Below are 19,360 nucleotides of genomic sequence, written 5' to 3'. Positions count from 1 at the left end.
AAGACGCGGCCGGGTTCTCGGGTTGATCTGAACAGTTTGAAAGTTTGCACCCGGTTTGACGAGGAGGAAAACAGGCCTGTGTTTGAGAAAACAATAAGAACTCATGCTCTCATGCACACCATGCGACAGTTCTCCTCCATCAGTGCTATGCAACTCACTCAGCTGCCATCATTGACCCCCCTCACTGTCCCGCCCCCTGGGTCAGATGACCTCTGCCTGTGTGACCTCACCTCCCTCCCTAAAAATGTTTTTTAACTTTTTAAACTTCATTTTTGTTTCTAAAACTTCTTTGAACCTTTGAGCCTCTGATTCATGTTCTTTCTAAACTTGTAGATAAAAATGTTGATGCGTAAATGCAGAAATAGTTTTAATTTTAATCCTTTAAATGACTCACAAGTCTGAGGTTTAATTGTTCATCTGAAGGTTTTCGAAACAGAAATGACCGGACGCTTCGTTCAGGCAGTGAACGCCTCACACCAGCTTCCTTTGACCTTGCTCCTTCATGGTGTTCCCCTCCATCACGTGATATTGTCTTGTTCGTCGTCTCACTCCGGATTTCTTTCGTTCTTCAGATGTTCGTTGATAATTTCCAGACGGCTAAAGAAGCTCTGACCGCTGCGACGGCTCAGGCGGCCGAGAAGGCGGCGTCCAGCGTTCGGGGCTTCGCTGAGAAGAGTTTCCGTCTGTCTATGGACATCAAGCTGAAGGCTCCGCTCATCATCATCCCCCAGTCCTCCACCTCCCATAATGCCATGGTGGTGGATCTGGGTCTGATCACGGTGGGAAACAGCTTCTCTCTGCTGCCGGCTGCCGGCTTCTCTCTGCCCGCTGTGGTGGAGAAGATGGACGTCAAGCTGACTCAGCTGAAGCTCTCCAGGTATCAACACAAAGAATGAGTGTCTGTATGTCTGAGTCGGGTCCTGCTCTGAGCTGCATTACGACATGATGAGGCTGATCAAATGTCGACTGAATGTGTTTTTAGAACCACGCTGAAACAAGGCTCCCCTCAGCTGGACATCGAGATCCTCCAGCCAATCAACTTAGAGCTGCTCATCACCAGGAACCTGGCAGCTTCCTGGTTCACAAAGATCCCTGGAGTCCAGGTCCAGGGAATCATCCATTCGCTCAATGTATGTCGCACATGTTCACCGTCCTTTAAATAGAGATGAACTGTTTTTCAAAGAAAGACATAAAACTCTTTTGTGTATTCGTCAGATGAGTCTGGGCGAGGAAGACTTTGGTGTGCTGATGAAGATCCTGGTGGAAAACATCGGGGACGGGAGCACAGAGCACAGCATGGCTGTCAAACGACAGGTGGCTCAAGGTAACTTTCAGGGCATGACAGGAAATGTAACAGAAGACAATATCATGCTTTAAACCTGCCCTGTCTCAGTGTACAAATATTTATATTACGGGCGCCGGTTTGGCTCAGCGGTTAAATCGGCGACCATATATACAGAGGCTATTGTCCTCGATGTGGCAGCCACAGGCTCAACTCCCGCCCTCGGCCCCCTGCCACGTGTCGTCCCCACTGTCCCTTCCCCCATTTCCGCCACCATCCGCCGTCCTCTCTCTGGAAAAAAAGGCAGAAAAAGCCAAAGAAATAATCTTAAAAGAAAAATATATGTATATTATACCTTCCGGTTCTGAATTGGTTAATTTGACAAACAACAATGAGTCTTTAAAAAAGGTCTGAAGACAAGAAATTAAGTTTTAAATGACCCGTTTCCCTCCTCAGAGAAGGCGGAGCTTGCTGAGCAGCAGGTGGAGGTGTTGCCGTTAGAAACAGGATCTAACGGCGTGGTGGCCACCAATGGAGACCTGACTGAAAACACCATCAACATTCTGCTCAACTTTGAACTCAAAGAGGTATGACATCTACAAATCCAAGTGAGAAGATCGTTTCAGACTGTTTGTCACAGTTCACCCAAAAGTCAAACAAACTGCCATATTAAGATAATACTGTAGCTGTTGGTCTAATCAGGACTCATTTGTTCTAAATCTAAGGCGCACCTTAACGACACCCTGCTCATCTGTTCACTGTTTCCTCCTCAAGGTGCTGCTGACCCTAAAGAAGCCCAAAGAGCACAAAGAGTCACCTTTCCTGGTCTTTCACGTCGCTCAGCTGGGCATTGACACCAAAGTCAGAAAGTACGACATGTGTGCAACGACGTACATCAAAAAGATCACCATGAAGTGCCTGGAGTTCAAAGGTCAGAGCCTCTCAGCAGACAAAGTTCACTTTTACTGTGAATGCTAGAATAGATTATTCTAGAGCAAACTAGTGTTTTCTATGGCGTCCCAACTACTTCCTGTTTGGACAGGAAGCACCTCGTGTCTGGTACACATGGTCAAACGTATCATCATGAACAGCAGTGTTGGTGTTCATTGGGATATTTTGTTTTCATGCTGTTTCAGACTCGAGTGGCGAGCCGTTGTGTCTCATCAGCTCATCTGTGGAATCTGGAGCTGAACTGCTCAAAGTGCAGTATTTCAAGGTGATGACATCAGTGGTTACCTTTGACACGAGTACCTGTTGTTTTGTTGTTTTCACATTTTCAATCAACATGAACTTCCTGTGTATTTGACTGTTCTTCCTCAGGCTGACCGCTCCGGGCCAAACTTCTCCACGATCTACAAGAACACAGAGAAGATGATCAACGTGAGTTCATCCACACACACTGATCAGCAGTTCATGTTCGCGATGGAAGCTCTCTCAGTTAAAGACAGCCTTCTATCTTTCTTATGTTGGGCCTTTTGTACATCACAGTAAGCATCTTAAATGAATATGACTTTCTTTCAATTGTAATTGAAAATATTTTCATCTAAGTTTCTGTAAATTGACTGCTATTGGGTTTGAACTGGGTGTGGTTATAACCCTGTGATTGACTGGCGATCAATCCAGAGCTTAGGCCGCCTTTTGCCCAATGACTGCCGGTATGATGAACAATATCACCATGGCATTGCAGCCAAGTGAGTTTTATGTAATGTTTCATGTTAATGTTAAAGTCTGTTATTATTAAGATAACTGTGTTAGTTGGTACTGGCTGTAGAGAAGCTTGAAATAACTCCCATTAAACCTGTTCAGTTTACTTAAAGACCCTTCAGGTTGTGCTTATAATGGGTGAAAGTGTTATATATGTAGTTCCCCAATTTAACTTTTCCCAATTATAAATATATATATATATATATAAGAAACCATCCAGATATATCCTGGAAATATCTAAGAAGATTGTACTAAAATTACAGACCTGTAAAATATCGTTCTACAGATCATATTTCTCTCTCTCTCTCTAGGTGACCTTCACCTCTCTCGACCTCATGCTCCACACGGAGGCTCTGCTGTCAGCCATGAACTTTCTGTCTGCAGCGCTGTCGTCTGGTAGCGCCTCGTCTCCAGAAAAAGAGATCAGACCGAAGACGGAGGACAAGACCGTTTCGGCCAAGTCCAGTCAGTACAACACACACACACACACACACACACACACACACACACACACACACACACACACACACAGAACACAATAAGCTCACATATCATACCACAATCAGTGTAGTGAAAACAAATTACTGCTCTGTAGATTTCAGAGGTTAGGTGGTTTTAATTGTGATGTGTTTTTCCTGTCAGCTGCCCTGGTGTCGCCTGCAGACAGTGAGGTCGTTGACCTGAAGATGATGATGACACTGGGAGCCTTCAACGTCCTGGTGTGCGACCAGAGCTGCAACATGGCAGACATCAAGATTCAAGGTACAGAATCACAGCTCAGACTTTTGTCTTCTGTCTTTCGTCAGCACTAACACTGATTTATCAAACGTGTCCTTCAGGTATAAACGGCTCTTTGGTGATGCAAGGACCACAAACTCATATCTCAGCCAGCCTGAGAGACTTCCTTGTCCTCAACGTTGACCCAAAGAGCATCCACAAGAAGGTCAGTACTGATGTCAAGACTGACTACATTTCTGTAATCCCTCATCTTACAGAAACTGTTACCTTGGGCAACTCTTTAACAAGACATTCCTTGATCAACCTGGACAACGCTAGACTACCCTTAACCAGTCTTAATGTCTTCAGTCACCGTGGTCTACCTTGTAGTGCTCCAGACTCGTTTGGACCTCTATATGCGGCCACGGAAGATGGTAGAATCCTATCAAGTACCCTGAAAGTGTTACCCAGCACTATTCAAAGTCCTGTTTACCTCAAACTACATTGGACTACTTTACATCAGACAAACCTCCTAGACTGCCTCTATCGAGCATCTACTACTACTGTAAGCTACCTTGGTCTACCTCAGACTACCAGGAACTACTCCAGACTACCCTACATGATCTCAGACTACCCTGGACTAACTCCTGACTATCTTGCATTACTTCAGGATACCCCAGATTACCGCAGACTACCTTAGTACCCTTGACTATTTAAGATTACCGTGGATTACTTCATACAACCCAGAACCCTTGCAAGGGACCATAGAGTCCCTCAGAATACTCTGGACTTCCTCAGGCTACCCTGGATTTCTTCAGCTTACCCTGAACTTCCTTGGACTGCCCTAGATTCCTCTGAATACTTTTGGCTACCTTAGACCACCCTGCAAACGTCAGACGACCCGTGACTACCTCAGACTACCCTGGACTTCCTCTGACTATCCTAAATAACCTCAGACTACCCTAGACGTCTTTTAAAATACTTCGGATCACCTCAGACTACCATGAGCTGCCTCAGACTATCCTGCACTACCTCGGACGACTTTTGACTACCAGAGATTTGCATGAACTCGCTCAAACTACCATGGATTACTTCATTGTACTCTAGTCTCCTTCAAGATACCACTGATGTTTCTAAAACCATACAAACTATCTTGGAGATAGTGTCTTGGAGGAACTGTGGACAGAGCACCTTAGAACACCCTCAAATTATCTCGGGCTACACAGGGATATTCCAGAGAACCTTGGTGTATTCTAGACTGTAGTGAGGGTGCATCCCATCATGACTTAGTCTATCTCTAACTCCAAGTGCCCTGGTCTCAACTAGACTACCCTCAGTGATTCAGGGTGGGACCAAGCAGCAATGTTCCCTTTCTCCATATTTTCTCTGAGGTTCATCAAACATCATAAAACATCTTTGAAGGTCGAGTAGAGTTCGTTAAACGTGGATGTTTCTGTCCTTCAGGCCATCTCCATCGTGGGTGACGAGGTGTTCAGCTTCACCATGAGTCTGACTCCGAACGCCACAGAGGGGGCTGGTTACGCCGACACCTCCAAAAATGACGGCCGACTGAAGCTGAACGTGGGCTGCATCCAGGTGGTTTACCTGCACAAGTTCATCATGTCTCTGCTGGTGAGTTTACCACAGCACAGTCAGCATGAGTGAAGTTTTGTATTAAAGAACAATCGGACTTTATTAACTGGCAGTAAGAGCTGTTTGATTTATATTTAGCGTTAATGAGAGGTTTCTTTCACATCTCTGTTTTGTAAATAATCTCTCGGTACGTTTGTGGACGTCTTTCTATCCAGAACTTCAGCAACAACTTCCAGACGGCTAAAGAAGCTCTGAGCGCTGCGACGGCTCAGGCTGCGGAGAAGGCGGCGTCGAGCGTTCGAGACTTCGCCCAAAAGAGTTTCCGTCTGTCCATGGACATCAATCTGAAGGCTCCGCTCATCATCATCCCCCAGTCTTCCACCTCCCACAATGCACTTGTGATGGATCTTGGTCTGATTACCGTGGGAAACAGTTTCTGTCTGCTTCCTGTTGAAGGATGCCCGCTGCCGGCTGTGATCGACAACATGGAAGTCCAGCTGAAGCACCTAAAACTCTCCAGGTCAGATTCAGGCTCAAAGACCTGCCTCAGGAACAGCAGAACAACCTGGAACCACATCTATTCTTAAAACTGTTTTTTGTGTGTGTGGCAACAGGAGGAGAAGTTTATCGTAAGTTAACTTTTGATTTAAACTCTTGTTACCTGTCGTCATCAGGACCTGTATGGACCCAGCTTTGGACCGATCCACCATCGAGCTGCTGGAACCAGTAAACCTGCACCTGAACATCAAGAGGAACTTAGCAGCTTCCTGGTACAAGAAAATGGTTGCTGTGGAGATCGATGGAGATCTGAAGCCCATGAAGGTAGGAGGAGGAGGCCTAGGAGGTTTTGACGGGCTGGCTGACCTTCAGCTCAGCTTATCGTTGCATTAAAATATCACCACGTGTAACTGTCTCCCCACAGGCTGAAAGTCATGCAGAAGGGTCTCTCCAAATCGATTAAAGCGTATTTTAATATTATTTTGGGCCACGTTCAAAACAATGTACTGCTGCTCTACAGACACGCCTCTATGTCAGGATATCCTGCAGCTGTTTATAGCAGTCATTCTAACTCCGTCTTTCTTGTTTTGCAACCAGTTGACATGTACGCCACCAAAGGTACAATTGGTCCCTGTAGGCCTGAAGTGTAGTACCACTAGTCTCTATGTAGTGATGACAGAGTTCAGCTTGTCTGTAGTGACCGGACACGTGAGAGTCTCTGTAGACGTCCCTGTGAGGATCATGCACACAGCTGTATGTGATGTGAGCAGTGTCTGTGCTCTGTCTGAAGGTGGAGCTGAGTCAGGACGACCTGAAGGTGCTGCTGAGGATCCTGATGGAGAATCTAGGAGAAGCCAGCAGTTTGGAGCCCACCGCCCCCAAACAGGAGGCCAGTCTGCAGGTCCGAGCAGCTGGAGGCCCCACCACAGGTCTGACAGACATGTATTATATCAACATGTATTAATGTGTGCAGACATGTTGGTGAGGCATCTGTTTCACTACAGAGCAGAAACGTTGTTTCATGTTGTTTTTCTTGATCTTGTTGTTTTGTTCATGTGATCTTTTTCATGAGTTCAGGCGATGCTGGAAAACAGACTGTGAGCAGTAATGAAGAGGAGGAAGAACCTCTGGAGACCCTGAAGTTCAGCTTCAACATCGAGTCTCTCGGTCTGGTTCTGTACGGCAACGACCCAAAACAGGTCAGAAGAATACGAGTCAGTCTGTCTCTCGTGGTGCACTGAAAACATGGCTGGAATGAACTGAGCTGATGGAGCTGACCTTACCTGACATAGGATTAGTTGGACAGGATGAGATGGGCAGGAATCAGCTGATCCTGAACGAGCTGGTCCAGGATCAGCTGGTTCAGGATCAGTTAGTCCAGGACTAGCTGGTTCAGGTAAAGTTTGTTCAGGATTAACTCGTCCAGGATCAGCTGGTTCAGTATCACCTGGTTGAGCTTCAAATGTTTGAGCTTCAGTTGATGTAGATGCAGCCCGTTCCTAGTCTAGGATCAGCTGTTCTGGGATCTGCACTCTGCACTCTGGTCTTTGGATCTTTTGTCTGATTGTTGGTCCTGCTCCCTGCAGCCTTCTGACCTCCGGCACCAGGAGAACCTCAGACTGGGGCAGTTTGCTCTGCACCTGCTGAAGACTTCAGGGAGGATCCTGACCAACGGAAGCATGGAGGTGGCTACTGTCCTCACCGACTGCACTTTGGATGACCTGAGGACCGGCATGGAGAGGGTGACCTCACGGTAGGAGTCTCATGACCTCTGGATTCTGTTCGTCTATATTTGTTTGTCGCCTTGCCGTGAGCCTCTCTGTTATTTCAGTGGAGAAAATGTGCTGCAAACTGGGAGGAGCTGCTCCTACAGGACAATAACAACTTTATCTTTCTTTTATGAACCCCTGTGTTAACTCTACCTGTTGTGTTTCATTTGCCCTGGTGGCTGCAGGATGCTCGGTCGGAGAGCCGAGCAGAGCTCTGAGCCGATGATCGATGTGACGTATCGACAGAGCCCAGCAGAGCGGGAGGTGGTGGCAGTTCTGCAGAAACTCTACCTCTGTGCCAGCATCGAGTTTCTGATGGCCGTCGGCGAATTCTTCCTGCAGGCTCTGCCACAGAGTCCGACTCCGAGCGCTGCCTCTGCACCGAGCGACAGGCTGCCGCTGAGACAAACCACTGAGCCACGAGCGGACGCCAAGACCGGTAAGACCAGGAGACCCAAACACCGACGCAGAGGGGAAGGCCGTCTGAAACATTAAAAACAAAGTAACAAACAAACCGCAGAAAAATGGACCTCCTCAAATGATCTTAAGACCAATTTGATGGCTTGTTAGATTAATCTACAGGATGAGAAAGTAGACAAACAATATTTATGCGTACATGAAGATTTGCTTCAGCAGCTGTTTCTGTTTCTGAAGCCTCTCCCGTTAGGACCCGTCTTCGGGCAGTGGTGGTGGACCCGGAGGTGGTGTTCGTGGCCAGCCTGATGAAGGCCGACGCCCCCGCCCTCGTGGCCTCGTTCCAGTGTGACTTCACCCTGCAGGGCGAGGCGGACGGCACCCAGAACATGAGAGCCAACCTGAGGGAGCTCAAAGTCCTCGCCTGCCCCTTCATTCGAAACGAGGAGGACAAGGCTGTCACCACCGTAAGATCACATGACCACACGGGGGGGTCACGTGGGGGCACAGCAGGGCCTATACATCCGAGGTTTAAAGGAGTGATGCTGTATTTTACTGATACGTATTCCCTACCTTCCATGTGTCGCTCTGAACTTCTGTCAGCTCCAAACCAACGATTCCTCTGATAGGCTTTTTACAGTAAACTAATCCTCTTGACATCACCCATTCATGTGTAGACTAGTGTATTCAAAGGTCAGCATTATCGTGTTATCTGACACCGTGACAGAGGAGGAAACAGACAGCAGCACCTCTGCTCTCACACTCATCACTTCACTCTGTCCAACAGGTGTTGAGACCCTGCTCCGTCGCCTTGGAAACCAAAACCCATCCCAACCAACCACTGAGCGGCTCTGTGGTGGTGGAGGAAGTCATCGTCAAGGTATGTTCATTAATCACAACTATTGAAAATGTATCAGCATTGAAAATCAGCTTTTTACGTGCTTTCTCTCTCAGACATCATGTGGTCAATGTGAACTTTCCCCATCTGAGACTCATTAGAAGCGATGGTGGAAAAGCAAACTGTCAGTGAACGCATCATCTGTGCTTCTTCTTCCTGCAGATCTCTCCCTTCATCCTCAACACAGTGATGACGATAACAGCCGCCATGACGGCGAAGCAGCAGGATGAGCAGAGTACAGAGGCGAAGCCCAACACTGACACTGACCTCTGGTCCGCCATGAACATCTACGGCTGTAACTACTGGTTCCTGGGAGTGGACCAGGCCACCGAGGTCACCGAGAGCTTCACAGAGCAGGACGGACGCAATCAGGGCGAGAGCTTTGCAGCAGAGATAAAGGTGTGACACGTCAGCGTCTCTAAACAAGAGTTTCATCTGAAACTTTCTGACTTGTGGGTCAGGTCTGCTTCCTGTTCATGATATGTTGTTGCTCCACAGGTGGTCCAGGTGACTATGGAGTCCGGTTTAGGTCATCGGACCGTCCCTCAGCTGCTGGCCGAGTCTTCCTTTAACGGATCGGCCAAGAACTGGTCGTCTCTGCTGCAGCTGAGAGCCGACATGACGCTGGAGGTGGGAATCGATCCTTTATATCCAACATGGACGCCGACTACTGAGACTCTTTAAAGCTTCGGTTTAAATATATAAACTTTTACAGCCATGTTGATTATTAAAGTGAAGACAATGTAACACAAAAATCATGTTTTAAGTTTTACACAAAGTTGTGAAACGTTCTGAGGAAACACCTGAAACTCACTTCTTTCACCTTATGTCTTGTAAAGTTTTTGCTAAAGCGATGAGTGCAGGAGTTACTGCAGCTGTAAACAAACATGACAGTGAATTATAATGTACGACGCATCGTGCTGACACCTGTTACGTGTGTGTGCTTGTGCAGGTCAATTACTTTAACGAGACCCACGCAGTGTGGGAGCCTCTGATCGAACGCGTGGACGGCGGCAGCCGCAGATGGAACCTGGAGATCGAGGTAAAGCTGCACTTTGTCTGCTGTTACAGAAACCGCAGTGTTTGTGAGCTTCAGATGGTTTGGCTCTGGTGGATGCTCAGACCTGCCGTCCTTTGTGTGTCGTAATGAACTCCCCACAGTCCTCCACTTAAACTAGCTGTTGTACCTGCTGTTTGTGTAGCCGACAAATACTTTACAATCTACCTGCATAAAAACGATACACTTATCCTTTACCCATCATGAGATAGTAACCAGAAATGCAAAGTCCCATCTGCCCTACTTAAGACATAAGATAAGCTCAGCGTAACACATAAATAATACATTAGATTATTTACACTAAAGTCACCTGTCTCCAAAATAGCTTTGAGTGAGTGTGCTCCACTTAAATAAACAATCTCCGGTCAGTTACCTGTTTGTCAGTCTGCAGTCAGAGTCAGACAGGAAGTAGCAGAGCAGCAGCATGTCTACATGGCTGAGGATGTTTAGATTATTATGTTATATTATCTTGATTAGAATCACAGTTGTTGTCTTTGTTGGTGCAGATGAAGAACAGCCCGCTGCAGGACAAGAGTCCCGTTCATGGAGACGACTTTGTCATTCTGCCTGATCCTCGCACAGCCGTCAGCATCTGCTCCAAAGACACCATGAACATCACCGTCTCCCAGTGCACCCTCAACGTCCTGCAAAACCTCGGCAAGGTACAACACACCGTTACATCTTCTTTAACTAACAAACATGGAGATAAACAGACTGGTGTTCTTTCTCTGTTCAGAGTGAAAGTTGACACTTCAGAGCTTGAAGGAAGAGGTTACTTTAATGTTCCTAATCTTTTTTCAGGCGTTCTCGGAGGGCACAGCTTCCACATTTGACGTCTCTCTGAAGGAGAAGGCCCCCTTCACCATCAGAAACTCTCTCGGGATTCCTCTCATCGTGCAGCACAGCTCCAACCTGAGGCCGGTGGCTTCACCTTCGCAGGGGAAACTGCACGAGCTGCAGGTGGACCAGAGCATGGACTTGGAGCACACCATGTATAAACCGTGTTCACGAGGCAAACTGTCGGCTCTGCAGCGGCAAGAAAGCTGCCTGTTCAACCTCTCCATCGGTCAGAACACCTCGCTGTCACTTCTTTTAAATGCTTTGGTTCAATGTTTATTATCCGCCCACTAAATGTGCAAGAAAAAGACAGCAACAAAGTGAAAAGCAGCGAAGAAGAGACCAAAACTAGAGCTTTCAAAGTCTTCGTACTGTTTCAGTATAGACACCTTCAACTTATATTGTGTTTATTGGAAGCAGGCTGCATGCTGACGTAGTTAATCGACGTATCATTGGACAAAGTGATGTTGTGTGAATAAAGATTGAAGATGACTGATGGGTCTTTGTTCCTGTAGTTCCCTCTGGATACAGCGAGATCGCCAACATCGCTGTAGACAAGCCGGGTCGTCGCCTCTACAACATCCGGGGTCCGATGCGTCAGGAGGCGGTTTCTGTGCTGATGCAGATTGATGCTGCCGAGGGAAACAAGGTCATCACTGTCCGCTCGCCGCTGCAGGTCTGAATCGCTTAAACTTCATCACACAGTTCTCTGAAAGTCCCAAAATGTTGTGGATGCACAAACAGCTTGCTTTTTAACGTTTTGCTGTTGTTGTTTTCAGATAAAGAATCACTTCTCTGTGCCGTTCACCATCCTGAAGTACTGTCCGACATCCAGGAGCCTGCAGACCGTCGGGCTGGCCCAGCCTGAGACGGAGTTTCACATCCCCTTAGAAACATACAGGTAGCCTTACCCTTCCTTCTTTGCTCAGGTGAACAAGGGAACTCTGAGCATTTGTTAGCATGCAGCACACCTAGGAGGGCTTGTGCTTCTCAGTGTTTTATGTTTGGTTCGGTTCTTCCCGAGGCACGTAATCAGATCTCTGCTGCTCTGAACATTCAGTTTGTTTGCCGTGCTTACACATGCAAGAATCAAAGAAAAGCTTAACCAGGAACATACGGTTCAAACTCAAGTCCAGCCACTGTGTAAATAATGCTCCCTGTCAGAGTTAAATTGGTGAATGCAGCTTTGTTTTAAAGCCAACATTCAGTTGTCACATGTGATCCAGAACTAAACGTGCGTCTCTGACTGGAATAAACATGGACCGAGTTCAGTCAGACTTTTCTTGTTGTTGATTAACGGTAAAACAAAGTTCTGCTTCTTAAAGAGCAAAGAGACACGGGGGGGAGTCGTGGTGGTCGAGAGAACTGAAAGAGAGAGTAAAAGGAGAAATCCAACTTTATCTGCAGATTTAATCCTCTCTGGGTTCAATCTGTCCGATCTGCACGCATTAGATGTTCCTCGTTTAGTTCCTCTGACTCCTGGAACTTTCTGGCTGAAATGATTAAGAACCTAAAGAACTCTGAACTGGTGAGCACCAGGGACAGCTGCAGGTGCTGCCCCACATGTTCAGAAAGAATATGACGGTGTATGTGTATCCCCCTTCCCTCCAGATGTCAGCTGTTTGTGCGTCCAGCGGGGAGCCTCGAAGGTCAGCACCAACCGTCCTCCACCTGCGTGGCGTGGAAGGAGCAGGTGCACCACAGCTCTGAGGTGCGTTCGGTGCTGCAGTGTCCGGCGACAGACAGCAGCCTGATGCCACTTACAGTCAGCACGCTGGCCGTCCCCGACGACCTGCGACACATCGCCAGCCACGGGGAGGAGGACTGGGACCCTGCCTACGTCATCCACCTCCACCCTGCAGCCATGCTGCGAAACCTGCTGCCCTACACCGTCCGCTACATGATGGAGGTACAGCAGCTCCTACAGAAACAAGCAGTATTACAGTCACTACAGTTACTTACAGATCTTTTCATAGATAGACCCGATAGATTAACGATCAACAGAGACCACAGAGCAGATGATAACTAACTAACCCTCAACCATAGAAATGTAGTCCCATCCTCTAATCTACTCTGGGTTGTTCTGACCTGGTCTCTCCTTCTCAGAACTCGGCAGACTCCTTCGAGCTTCAGGAGGGCAGCATGTCGGACCTCCTGAACGCTCGTGTCGCAGGTGAGATCTTGTCGTTGGTGCTGATGAAGTATCAGGGCCGCAACTGGCACGGACACATCCGCATCGATCAGGAAGTTCCAGAGTTCTTCGCCGTGTGTCTCACCTGCGACTCGGACACCAACATGACGGTGGACGTGAGCATTCACGTGACGAGGACATCGAGCCGCCTGCTGCTGTCGATATTCAGCCCGTACTGGATCATCAACAAGACGTCCCGAGTGCTGCAGTACAAAGCCGAGGACGTCAGCGTCAAACACCCGTCCGACTTCAGAGACATCATCCTGTTCTCCTTCAGGAAGAAGAACCTGTTCAGCAAGAGCAAGGTGAGCAGGGTGTCTGCCTCACCGCAGCAACCAACCACCATGTTCACAAAAAATCTGCCTTCAGAGGGACAAAGTTTTACAATGTGATGATCCCAGGACACATTCAGGTCACATCTTACCCGTCATTTATCTCACTTGGTTTGTGTTTTGAACTTTGACCTGAAGATAAGTTATAACAGCTTTAACAGTGTTCACCAAAGTGTTTGTTCTAACAGCAGACTGGTGTGTTGTTGTTGTTCCAGCTCCAGCTGTGTGTCTCCACCAGCTCCTGGTCTGATGGTTTCTCTCTGGACACTGTGGGAAGTTATGGCTGCGTTCGCTGTCCTGCCAACAACATGGACTTCCTGGTAACTCTAATCCTCACCGAGCATCTCTGTTCAACACAAAGACTCAGTCAGTTCAGAGTCAGTTCATGTGTTAAACTTCACACTCTGTGCCTGTGTGTCCAGGTGGGAGTCAGTATCCAGATGAGCAGTTTCAACCTGACCAGGATCGTCACCATGAGTCCTTTCTACACGCTGGTCAACAAGTCGTCGTATGAGCTGGAGGTGGGGGAGGTCACCAACCAGAGCACCATCAAGTGGCACTACCTGTCCTCCACCGAGGTGAACACGACTCTTGATCTTTTGTACCATTGATCACGTTGACACTTACGTCACACTCAGGGTTAGAGGTTGCTGTTATGATGTCATGCTGCTGTGTTCCAGGTCGAAAGTCGTATAAATGTAGAAAATCTGAGATTATTTATCATTTGAACGCTTCTCGTTTGATCAGCACCTGCAAAGACAATGAAGAGTTCCTATGTGGATGGTAATTGGGACTTATTTCAAAGTCAGACAACATATTCATTAGCCAATGTTAAACAACGGCTGATGTAGCTTTCAACCATCCATCCATCATCTATACCGCTTGTCCTGATCAGGGTCGCGGGGGGAGCTGGAGCCTATCCCAGCTGTCACTGGGCGAGAGGCGGGGCTACACCTGGACAGGTCACCTGTCAATCACAGGGCTGACACACAGACAGACTGCTTTAAGCTAATTTTACTGTTGGTAGTGTGAAACAATACATCAGACAAAGCACAAATCCTTAGCTAGCTTAATGTTTGCTAGGAACTGGTTGTATGCTAACATTAGCTGTTGGCTAACAGAAGCTAATGGGTTGTCAAATATGTATTTTAAACGTGAAATATGGCCCGAGGTCCCTCTGGATTTTCAATATCAATTGTCTTCTCAGTTGCAGTTTAATTGGGAAGTGGTGTATCATTGAGGATCATCAGATACCTTTACCTACATGTATCTCACTTACAACCAAGAATACAGCTACACCACATAATCACAGCATTTAAGCTTCCTAAGCTTCCTAACGGAGTAAAAACTACAACTCCCAGAGAGCTGTACTGTTAGAACAATCCAGTCAGAGCTTGTTGCCTTCCGGCTGATGGATCCAATGCCAGCCACTTTTTGATCCTGTAGCAGCTGTGTTGCTGAGTTTTGACATAATAGTGTCCCAATTGAGGGGCTGCATCCTTCGAAAGGCTGTATTTGAAGGCTGATTGTGTCACAGCAGCGCATTGCAGCTGTCCTATTGGACCCTTCAGATGCGGCCAACAAATGCGTCCTCCTTTCCCGGGCCATGAAGGATCCATCAGGTGCATCCTTCGTGGTCCAACGTATCCCAAGATTCATTGCGTGCCAATGAAAGAAGGCGGACTCTTAAAGGGCCGAGGAATAAACTTTAAATGTAAAAGTTTTTGGATTCAACTCAATCAAATAGCTAGAGATACAGATGTTAAAGAAAGGGGCCTTGAAACAAATAATCTTTAAAATAAGTTGACGTGACGTATACCAGACCGTCTCATTTCAGTTCGGCATCAGCGTCTACACAGGCTATGAATGACTCATTCTACGAAGACCGCGTCCTTCCAAGGATGCAGCCCGTGAATTGAGACACCGCTAATGTCTGCAGGAATCGATGTATAATGGCTTTTCTCTTGTTGCTTGCAGTGCCTCCCTCTGTGGCCGGAGAACACTTCAGGGAAGTTGTGTGTCCGTGTGGTCGGATCTGAATCCAACTCGCAGTTCTTCTTCTTTAACCGGCAGGACAACGGCACCCTGCTGAGCCTGGACATGGTCAGTGCCTCTGTCCGACCAATCACATGAGAGTTCAGTGCTCTGACACGTGTTAGATGTCTGACACGTGTGTTTGTGTGTTTTCAGTGCGGCGGGATCATCGTGGACGTCAACATGTCTGATTTGTCCACCGTCATAAGTTTCAATGATTACTATGAAGGAGCAGCTCCCGCCCTGCTGCTCAACCACACACCCTGGGTCAACATCAGCTACAGGCAGAGGTCAGGGGTCAACTCAAACAAACACACAAACACACTCAGGTTTGAAAGTTTTCAGGAGGGGCCCCAATCACCCAAATTCTCTGCCTACTCCGTATAAAGTTATTTATTTCCTGCTCCAATCAGGACTTTCCACCTGGGCTTTTTTCTTTATTATACATGCAGCTATTCGCTGTCTCCTAGATTGATTTAATTCCTATTTATTTAGTATCGTAGCAGCGTATAAGTTTTACTGCTGAAATTGTGTACAGACCATTCTGTTAAATGACGTACTGAAGTAAAATCACACATCAAGTCTATTCATCAAAACCACAATGTATTTAACGTGCGGCTGAGATCATAAACCATGTTGATGTCACATTTTACTGACACTTTAATTAAAACTTCCTCCTCTCTTCTTCTGCCCCAGCGGCTCAGCGGTGGTCCACCAGCTGAAACCTGGCGAGGCTAGGCGGTTTGCTTGGGATGACCCGGCAGGTGTCCGAACCCTCACCTGGAACTGCATGGAACATTCTGGAGAGCTGGACCTTCTGAAGGTCTGACACTATGAATTGTTCCCCTTCATTAATAACTAACACAAAGAAACGCAGCTCAGGGAGATGCTCCGCTGTTTCGTTGTTTTGCACAATGACAATAAAGACTTGAATCTTGAAATGTGGGATCAAAAACAATCCAACAAAAACTACCTCAAAACGACCATCATTCCAGAAACTTCGACCAAGAGCTTTAATGTGAAATCCAAAGAAACTGGGCAGTCCTGACACACTGAGAAGTGTGTTTTCAGGTTGTTCTGCTGCCCCAATATGGCCAAAGAAAACAATTAAGGTAGCTAAACCCAAATTATAAAAAATGATTAAAGGACCAAGAGTAGAACCCTGAGGAATCCAACAAGTGATTAATTAAGTAATGATGAAATACTGACACTATATTGTTAAACTTTTTCTGCTGGAAACAGGAAAAACTGTGTCTTTATGCCTGAATGAACAAACTTCATCTTGATGGAATTTCTAGATTTTATTTAAATGACAAGACTCCCAGTGTTTTGTCCCCATGAAGATAGAAACCCAGGATCATACAGATCTCCCCTGACAGTCTGTCTATGTCTGGTCTTTGGTTTAGGACGAGGTGGGCCAGTTCGCCTACGACAGCCTGTCTCAGGTCCACTGGGTTTCCTTCCTCGATGGACGCCAGCGGGTGCTGCTGTTCACTGAAGACCTCGCTGTGGTGACGAAGGCAAGGCAGGCCGAGGAGCTCGAGCAGTTCCAACAGGAAGTGAGGGTGTCCCTGCAAAACCTCGGACTGTCGCTGATCAACAACACGAGCCGGCAGGAGATCGCTTACATCGGCATCACTAGGTAAACACATTTCATCAGCAGGTAAACAAAACAGCAGGTAAACACTTTACCAGGTGAGGAACAAAGTGTTCGTGTCTTACAGTTCAGGTGTGGTTTGGGAGATGAAGCCAAAGAATCGTTGGAAGCCGTTCAGTCAGAAGAACATCAACCTGCTGGAGAAAACATACCAGAGTCAGCTGAATGGAAAGACCAGAGGGGGCTGGATCAAACTGGAGTCCAACATGGAGGTCAGAGGTCAACACACTTACACACACACACACACACACACTGAAACTGCAGGTTTAGATCTGTTTGTAACTTGTGTGTGATGTCACTGCTCATCAGGTAAACCTTAGTACAGCCATCATGATGATGCGTCAGCCAATCTCCTGCCCGGTGAGGAGGAACTTCCTGTCTGGGATCCAGGTGGAGTTCAAACTGTCCCCTCATCAGCGCAGCCTGAGGGCCCAGCTGCACTGGCTGCAGGTTAACACACACACATACACTCATAAACGCACACACATGCATGTTTAGAAAAACTTGACTGATGTGATTTCTGTATGCAGGTGGACAACCAGCTGCCAGGTGCCATCTTCCCAATCGTCTTCCATCCTGTTCCTCCTCCAAAATCCATCGCCCTGGACTCAGGTGATCATCTTAATGTTTTTACATCTTGTAGAGGCTTTGCTCGTCCTTCAGAAACAAACGGACCATACAGAGCTCTTCTGCAGTGTTTCTGAGAGTCACCATGTGTTGCTGTTACCATGTTACCTGTGTTAAACTATGTTAACAATGCCAAAACTTACTGTCACATTTCCGAAAACTTACAGACAAAACTGAACTTTAATAAGAACTTTGAAGTCAATCATCCGTGATCAACACTTTTTGTCACAGCAACGATTTACCAGTGCATCGTATTAAAATGCCTGTTTAACGGCTGTTAGAGACAGAAATCTGTTTAAATGATAAATCTGTTTGTGTTTGATTCAGTTTGAGTCTCTTCATCTCTCTTCATCTCTCTGCCTCCACAGAGCCGAAGCCATTCATCGACGTGTCCGTCATCACCAGGTTCAACCAGCACAGCAACGTTATGCAGTTCAAGTGAGTAACGACCAGTTCAGCAGGATGGAAAACCAGTTTAATATAAAGGTTAACCAGTTTAGGGCTGCTGGTTTGGCTCAGTTGGTAGAGCAGGCGGACCGTGTACAAAGGCTACAGTCCTTGACGCACTGATCGCAGGTTCGACTCCCGGTCTGCCGATCATTTGGTGCATGTCATCCCCCACTCTCTACTCCCCACATTTCCTGTCTCTCTTCAGCTGTCCAGTCCAATAAAGGCAAAGCCAAAAAAGTTTAAAGTGACTGTAAACCAGTTTAACATGGAGGTTTACCAGTTTACATTAATGTTAAATACTTTAAAATGAAAGTGAACCAGTTTAATATGAAAGTAAACCAGTTTCAAATGGAGGTAAAGCAGTTTAACAGGAAGTTAAACCAGTTAAACATAAAGGTAAGTCAGTTTAACTTGAAGGTTATCTATTCTGACTTTGAGGTAAAACAGTTTAACACCGAGCAATGCAAGTGCAAAAGTATGGCAGGCTGTAAAACAAACAACACAACTAACTGCACAGGCAGAGAAGGGTCGTAGAAACAGAGGAAGCTAAGGGTCTCAGAACTGTAATAATATTAGAAACCTGTAACTGTGATGGATCAATTCATGTGAGGATGTTTGTGTGTACGTCAGGTACTTCATGGCTTTGGTTCAGGAGATGGCCGTGAAGATCGATCAGGGCTTCCTGGGAGCCATCTTGGCTCTGTTCACACCAGCTGCTGACCCCCAGGCTGACGGACAGAAGGTAGAGCCAGGCAGACGGTCTGTGGTTCGACTCTCTGACACATGAACGGCCCACAGAGGGATAACATCAGACATGTTTGTGTTTCAGACGCAGCTGATAGAGAGAGATCTGCAGGGGCTGCAGTCTGAGCTGACGGAGGCGTCGCTCAACGACACGTCGGGACTCAGCTTCTTCGAACACTTCCACATCTCACCCATCAAGGTGAGCAGACGTACACGGTTTAACCTCTGTTTTATCAACATTCAAACTGTTTCAGACCTGATTGTCAAGTTGTTTTAAATAAAGTAAATGTTACTTATATCTTGTAAACTATCTGTGGGATGAAATTTGAACCCGGGCTGACGGTTCACGACCTGGACTCTCTTTTGTGTTTGATATTTCAGCTCCACCTCAGTCTGTCTCTGGGCTCCAGCGGCGATGACTCGGCTAAGGAGGTGGAGGCCGTTCAGTCTCTCAACCTTCTGCTGAAAAGCATCGGAGCCACGCTGACCGATGTTGACGACCTCATCTTCAAGTGAGACACTTCCCGCTGGTTGCAGTCTTGTTGTTGTTGCGGAC

General features: G+C 47.0%; 1 protein-coding gene across 1 annotated transcript in view; it reads left to right on the top strand.

Moving 5' to 3' along the window:
* The window catches only part of vps13c (vacuolar protein sorting 13 homolog C), a 57,435-nt gene that overhangs the window by 25,127 nt on the left and 12,948 nt on the right, over positions 1–19,360 (top strand). The window contains exons 34-74 of the mRNA XM_069662931.1: positions 573–877; positions 983–1,130; positions 1,216–1,324; positions 1,739–1,869; positions 2,057–2,213; positions 2,419–2,498; positions 2,603–2,662; positions 3,298–3,451; positions 3,629–3,748; positions 3,826–3,929; positions 5,168–5,335; positions 5,512–5,816; positions 5,971–6,118; positions 6,585–6,723; positions 6,872–6,993; positions 7,381–7,547; positions 7,749–8,002; positions 8,218–8,444; positions 8,765–8,857; positions 9,038–9,274; positions 9,374–9,505; positions 9,828–9,917; positions 10,439–10,594; positions 10,734–10,998; positions 11,285–11,445; positions 11,549–11,670; positions 12,381–12,678; positions 12,876–13,265; positions 13,508–13,612; positions 13,715–13,870; positions 15,270–15,395; positions 15,483–15,616; positions 16,023–16,149; positions 16,733–16,968; positions 17,051–17,195; positions 17,293–17,433; positions 17,514–17,595; positions 17,979–18,048; positions 18,691–18,802; positions 18,890–19,003; positions 19,186–19,316. Of these exons, the coding sequence (XP_069519032.1) occupies positions 573–877; positions 983–1,130; positions 1,216–1,324; positions 1,739–1,869; positions 2,057–2,213; positions 2,419–2,498; positions 2,603–2,662; positions 3,298–3,451; positions 3,629–3,748; positions 3,826–3,929; positions 5,168–5,335; positions 5,512–5,816; positions 5,971–6,118; positions 6,585–6,723; positions 6,872–6,993; positions 7,381–7,547; positions 7,749–8,002; positions 8,218–8,444; positions 8,765–8,857; positions 9,038–9,274; positions 9,374–9,505; positions 9,828–9,917; positions 10,439–10,594; positions 10,734–10,998; positions 11,285–11,445; positions 11,549–11,670; positions 12,381–12,678; positions 12,876–13,265; positions 13,508–13,612; positions 13,715–13,870; positions 15,270–15,395; positions 15,483–15,616; positions 16,023–16,149; positions 16,733–16,968; positions 17,051–17,195; positions 17,293–17,433; positions 17,514–17,595; positions 17,979–18,048; positions 18,691–18,802; positions 18,890–19,003; positions 19,186–19,316 (6,521 nt within the window). The remainder of the gene's footprint in view (positions 1–572; positions 878–982; positions 1,131–1,215; positions 1,325–1,738; positions 1,870–2,056; positions 2,214–2,418; positions 2,499–2,602; positions 2,663–3,297; positions 3,452–3,628; positions 3,749–3,825; positions 3,930–5,167; positions 5,336–5,511; positions 5,817–5,970; positions 6,119–6,584; positions 6,724–6,871; positions 6,994–7,380; positions 7,548–7,748; positions 8,003–8,217; positions 8,445–8,764; positions 8,858–9,037; positions 9,275–9,373; positions 9,506–9,827; positions 9,918–10,438; positions 10,595–10,733; positions 10,999–11,284; positions 11,446–11,548; positions 11,671–12,380; positions 12,679–12,875; positions 13,266–13,507; positions 13,613–13,714; positions 13,871–15,269; positions 15,396–15,482; positions 15,617–16,022; positions 16,150–16,732; positions 16,969–17,050; positions 17,196–17,292; positions 17,434–17,513; positions 17,596–17,978; positions 18,049–18,690; positions 18,803–18,889; positions 19,004–19,185; positions 19,317–19,360) is intronic.

Source organism: Semicossyphus pulcher, unplaced genomic scaffold (genome assembly GCF_022749685.1).
Source record: "Semicossyphus pulcher isolate SPU_LCO1_2020_fin unplaced genomic scaffold, fSemPul1.0.p SCAF_1, whole genome shotgun sequence".
Taxonomy (NCBI): Eukaryota; Metazoa; Chordata; class Actinopteri; order Labriformes; family Labridae; genus Semicossyphus; species Semicossyphus pulcher.
Note: the sequence above shows the minus strand (reverse complement) of the source record. Positions and strands in the feature narration are given on the sequence as shown.